At 64.6% G+C, this 5,069-nt stretch overlaps 2 protein-coding genes across 2 annotated transcripts in view; both read right to left on the bottom strand.

The window, feature by feature from the left end:
- FUT7 (fucosyltransferase 7) overlaps positions 1-869 on the bottom strand; it is a 3,661-nt gene extending 2,792 nt beyond the window's left edge. The window contains exons 1-3 of the mRNA XM_004714483.1: positions 854-869; positions 712-764; positions 578-604 (exon numbers count right to left, since the gene is read on the bottom strand). Coding sequence (XP_004714540.1) covers positions 578-604; positions 712-764; positions 854-869 — 96 coding nt within the window. The remainder of the gene's footprint in view (positions 1-577; positions 605-711; positions 765-853) is intronic.
- A 1,638-nt stretch (positions 870-2,507) lies between these two features.
- NPDC1 (neural proliferation, differentiation and control 1) overlaps positions 2,508-5,069 on the bottom strand; it is a 3,996-nt gene continuing 1,434 nt past the window's right edge. The window contains exons 2-8 of the mRNA XM_045289256.1: positions 4,846-4,992; positions 3,946-4,074; positions 3,695-3,868; positions 3,522-3,588; positions 3,252-3,437; positions 2,943-3,039; positions 2,508-2,848 (exon numbers count right to left, since the gene is read on the bottom strand). Of these exons, the coding sequence (XP_045145191.1) occupies positions 2,765-2,848; positions 2,943-3,039; positions 3,252-3,437; positions 3,522-3,588; positions 3,695-3,868; positions 3,946-4,074; positions 4,846-4,992 (884 nt within the window). The 3' untranslated portion in view covers positions 2,508-2,764. The remainder of the gene's footprint in view (positions 2,849-2,942; positions 3,040-3,251; positions 3,438-3,521; positions 3,589-3,694; positions 3,869-3,945; positions 4,075-4,845; positions 4,993-5,069) is intronic.

Genomic DNA, 5,069 nt, shown 5'->3' with positions numbered 1-5,069 from the left:
GCCCTCCAGGGACCTGGCCACCCTTCCTGTTTGTGCTGCCAGCCTGCCACCACCCACCACAGGCCCCACCCGCATCCACAGCCTCCCCTCCGCATCCTGGAACAGGCTGGCCTAGCTTGGTGGTCCTGGGAACCTGCTGGCAGGAAGCAGGAGGAGACGGTGGCCCCGACGTGGACAGGACAAACGGGAGGTGAGCAAGCACAGTGAGTCACAGGAGAGTCCGGGCCGACCCAGCCCTCTCCCCTCACCTCCTCAGTTTAGGATCCTTGGGTGGTAGGTGAGGGGCAAGGCTTGGACTGGCTGGCTGCAGCCTGAGGGCATCATGGGATTAGAGCCCAGCTGCACTCCCTCATGCGGCTCTTGTGCCCACCACACTTGGCACTAGTGAAGAGGCCTCAGCAGGGAGCCAACTCAGACTGCCCCCTGCCCACAGTGGGCAGCGGCCTCTAGCCTTGCCTGGGCCAGCTGCAGCTGGTGTGTCAGGAGTGCCCCCTGGTGGCTGTGCCTTGAAAGTAGCAAAGAGGGTGGAGCTAGGAGCTGGGGGGAGAGATGGGGCTGGGACTGGGGCTGGGCTCACCTTCAGGGGGAGGTGGCTGGGCGACTCCTAGGGACCAGGGGACCAAAGGGTGTGCCAAGGGGGCAGCACAAGGACACTGCCAGGAGCCCTTTCGTAGGTGCCTTCCACCTGCCTATGGGGGCAGAGCCCTCCACCTGGAGGGACAGAGGCAGCCCAGCACCATTCTGGCTCCCCAGTCTCCCCACACCTGGAGAGACGAGGGGGCTGGGCAGCCCAGTGCTGGTCCAGCTCCCCAAGCAAGTCTCACGCCTCGAACTTCTCCTTGTGAGTGCGTACCTAGCCCCTCCACCATGCTCCGATCTGGGAGTCAGGGAACTCTGGGCTGGCAGGAGGGTGGTATAAACAGTAGTTGGCGGCTAGCAGGGTTTATCAAGGGGATCATCCCACCCACATGCTGTGTTCAAGGCTCGGGCCCGTAGTGGGGGGGTCATCTGTGGCCTCTGGGTGGGGTACAGGGAGAGCTAAGAGGTTTGTCAGGAGTGGAAGCTTCACACCCACCTCCCCAGGCATAGGGTGGAATGGGCTGGAGGCCCAAGCCTGGGTGGAACTCTGGCTGCTGCTGGGGAAATGGTGTGTGGGGACAGGTGTGACAGGGGGACGGTATGTGGGTGACATGGGAACAGGCCATAGGACTCAGGGGCAGGGGACCTGGGCAGAGCAGGTAGGTCGTAGGCAGCACCAACACCCCAAGATCTCAGGCCCCTCCCCTCCCTTCCCAGATGCAGTGCCCCCCACTCCTCTCAATGTCGCTGTCTCTTGAAGGGGGTCCCCTTTTCACCTGGACTTCGGGGGGTGGGGTGCAGCAGACCCTGGGGTCAGGGTTTAAACCCCTGAGAAGACAAGGTATGCTGGGGCTGTTCTTAGTGCCCAGGTCAGCCCTTCCCCTCAGAGGACCCCAGGTACCTGCTGGGGAGGACTGGGCTGAGAGACAAGCAAGGGTCTTGGGACCCCCACAGAGACATTGGCAAAGGCAAGGGAGGTGGGGACGGGCAAGCCCTGGGCAGCCCTGCCACTGGGCCTCACGAGAGGCCCTGGTTCTGGGGACAAGTTGGCTGCAGCTCAGAGGGCTATGGAGCAGGGGCTCCAGGCTGTGACCAGGTAGTGCTGGTCTGGGGCCAGGGCAGAGGGGAAGGCTGAGGACATAAGGATGACCTTGGACCTTCCTGGGGAAAACTTACCCCCTCCCCCCACCTTCCACTGAATTCCAGCTTGATTGGGGAAATCAGGCCACAGGCCCCAGGCCCCTGGAGCTCCAGGGGTATCATGTGCCCAGGTCTGCAGCTTCTAGCCTGCTCAGCACCATGTGGCCTTGAGCAAGACACTAGCCTCCCTGCACCCCGTCTCCCAGGACGAGGGACAGAACATGGCTGTTCCCTCAGTGCTTGTGACAAGGAGAGTGAGATGTGTCCCCCACCTGCACGGGAGCCTGGCTCCTGGTGGGGTGGGGACAAATCCTAGCTCAAGGTCGCTGCCATCTCGACCCACCCAGTCCTGCTAATTGTATGTTGCCCTATCCCCAACGTCCCTCTGCTGACACCCCCTGCCCCTCCCATTCCCTACCCTGGCTAAGAGCCGAGGGTCCACACCCTGTGGCAAGCCTGCATTCGGCTGTGTCCTGGGCCCCACTCCTGCAGGCCACCCGTGGGACCTGGGATGATGGACAGGGTACAGCCCCTCCCTCCCCAACCGCATAGGGCAAACCCCCCAGCAAGATGCTCTCACGGTCAGGATGGGAGATTGGGCTCAGGTGGGATCTGGGTAGGCCAAAGGTGGCCTCGGTGCCCCCTGCCCTGTGGGAGGCTCATGGGAAGAGAGGCATGCCCTTAGCCTGCCTCCTCCAGGGTCCCTCCACCAGACTCCAATGGGGAGGGGGCCTCAGAGTAACCTGCCCACCCCCAACTACCCAGGAAGCCACTCGAAGGCCAAGGGATTGAAGTGTACTTTTAATTGGCTTTTGTCTCCAAGGTACGGATGCAAACTGGTACCTGGTCTCTGGGGCCCCCGCCCCATCCAGCTTGGGTCTGGCTCCTGAGCCCAGGAACAGGAGTGGTGGGCAGAAGGGGCCAGACACCAGGGCACACACGGGGGTCCAGTAGCCCCTCACGCAGCCACAGGTGCTGTGGGAACAGGTTCCTTCTCTGGGAAACCCCGGCTGGGCCCTTCCGCCCGGTGGGCGCCGGGCCCTGGTCACTGCAGCGGGGGTGAGAGCAGGGGGGGCCTGGCCAGCGAGGAATCATCGAACAGTGGGTTCCGCACCTCCATCTCCCCAGTCTGCAAAGGCAGGGGCAGGTGGGTGTCAGGTGAGGCAGGGCCCCCTCCCCACCCACCCACCCCCACCCCCGGAACCCTGCGGGGCCGTGCTCACCGGAGCCAGGCCGGGGCACTCGTACACGGTGAAGTCCCCGTCTTCATTCTCCTCATCCGAGGAGGCCAAGTCCAGCTCCTTGGGTGGCTCTTTATGCCTGGGCGGGGCCGGCAGAGGGTGGTGGGGTCTGGGCCGGGTGCAGGGTGCAAGGGACAAGCCTCGCGGCGGGGACTGTGGCTGAGTGCTGGGAAGGGGTCTGGGGACAGGGGCCAGATCCCTGGGTGAAGGCCGCTGCTCCTGGAGTGGGGACAGCACTCCAGTCTCAGGTGGGGGCCAGAGCCAGGTCTGGGGCCGGACGAGGCCACTCACCGCTCCAAACTGAGCATCTGCTGCCTCTGGTGCTGATAATGGTACATCTCGGCGCTCTGTGCCAGCCGCTGGTCCCCGGAGGCGGGACTGCGCACTGAGATGGAGATCCGGGGGGATGTTGGGGAGCCGGGCCCTTTCTGGGCCTTGTAGTCGACCTTCTGGCTCAGGCGAATCTCTCTCTGCAGCCTGTGGGGGCGCAGGCCAGGGCGTGAGACCTGTGGCGTAGAGTGCGCCCGCAACCTGCATCCACAGCCACCTGCACGTGCTCACCTGCACCAGCAGAGGGCAGCCATGACGAGGGCGGTCACTCCAGCCACAGAGCAGACCAGGATCAGCACTGGGGGGAGCGGGGAGGGGGGTGATGAGGACCCCCAGAGGGTGGGGGGCACCTGAGCCCTGCCTCTTCCCCTACTCCCTCCCCCTGCACCACCCATGAGACCTACCAAGGACTAGCCCGTCCCAGCGCCGGGTGCCAGGCTTCAGCGGGGATATGTGCACAGGCCCCGAAGACACTGGAGGTCCCAAAGAGGTGCGGGGCGTGGGCGAAGGGCCTCCTTGGGGCAAGGGGAGGCCCAGCCCTGGGCCCTGGCCGCGCTCGGAGAGCCCCAGTGTGGCTGCTGTGGGTAGAGGTGGGTTAGAATGCAGGGCCAGGCCGGGTGGGTCACAGGCGGCAGAGGGTACAGCCGGGCCTCACCAGGTTGCAGAAGGCGTCGTCTGGCCTCAGGCCAGTCTGTGGGCCTCCAGGGTCCTGCCTCGTGGCGTGCTAGCTCTTGGGCTAAGAAGTCGATCTCATCTTCCAGCCTGGGCTGGGGCAAGCCCTTCCCTAAGAAGGTCAGGGCCGTCAGGCTGGCAGGCCCTTCCCTCAGCTGGCTACCCCGGCCTCAGGTGGCTGCTCAGGAAGGAGGGGACATCTGGGAGTCAGGCTCTGGGCCTGAGGCCAAGCTTCTGCCCAAGGACTGGTACCCATTCGGCCTGGTTCGTTGGTTGTCATGGTAACGGGTGAGGGCGTTTCCTAGGAACAGCAGCATCACTTCCCAGGGACAGTGGGGGCAGGGCATGCAAGGGAGGTATGGGGGGACATGCACAGATGGCCCTTGTCCCTCCACATGGCCTGAAGGGCTCACCCTCGGCATCTTCTCTGGCCAAGGTTGGGGAGCATGACTCCCCAAGGCTTCAGCTCTGCCCCCTACTCCTGGGACAGTGGGAGGACAGGGTAGGTGGGGAGGGAGCCACAGCCAAGGCGGAGGAAGCTCCCAGAACGACACCCACAGGAAGAGCAGGGGGACAGGGGCTTTCCGGCCGTCATACTGGCAGTCACTCTGGTCCCGACCCTCAGGCTGGGGTCAGTGCTCACAGAAAGATGTCTGTAAGGAGCATGCAGGCGGGCAAGTGGGGCACTGGGAGGGGAAGGCAGGGCAGGGCCTGCCGGCCTTCCTCTCCAAGCGTCCTTTGCACTGGGCCCCTGGCCCTCAAGTCTGCGGACAGAGGCCTCGGAGTGCCCTGCTGTCAGGCCTGAGGACCCCCTAGAGCAGGGACTTCATGGCCACCTCAGTCCTGGGAGAAGGTGGCCTGTGCTGCAGGGGTGCCCACATACCCAGCGGCCGGAGGGTCCTGGGTACACACAGGCCCTGCTCGTCCTCCTGGAAAGGCTGCAGGCATGGCCCACAGACATGTGAGTCGGGAGGGCAGCGTGACCGCCGTCTCAGGGCACAGTCCAGGCTCCCAGGGCAGGCGGCTGCATCTGGGGAGGCAGAGGCAGGAGGGATTAGGTCCTGCTTGGAGGCCCCAGGACAGCAGTAGCACCCTGCATCAGTCACC

This window comes from Echinops telfairi, unplaced genomic scaffold (genome assembly GCF_000313985.2).
Source record: "Echinops telfairi isolate 266 unplaced genomic scaffold, ASM31398v2 ScPeMD7_25;HRSCAF=90, whole genome shotgun sequence".
In the NCBI taxonomy this organism is placed as follows: domain Eukaryota; kingdom Metazoa; phylum Chordata; class Mammalia; order Afrosoricida; family Tenrecidae; genus Echinops; species Echinops telfairi.
Note: the sequence above shows the minus strand (reverse complement) of the source record. Positions and strands in the feature narration are given on the sequence as shown.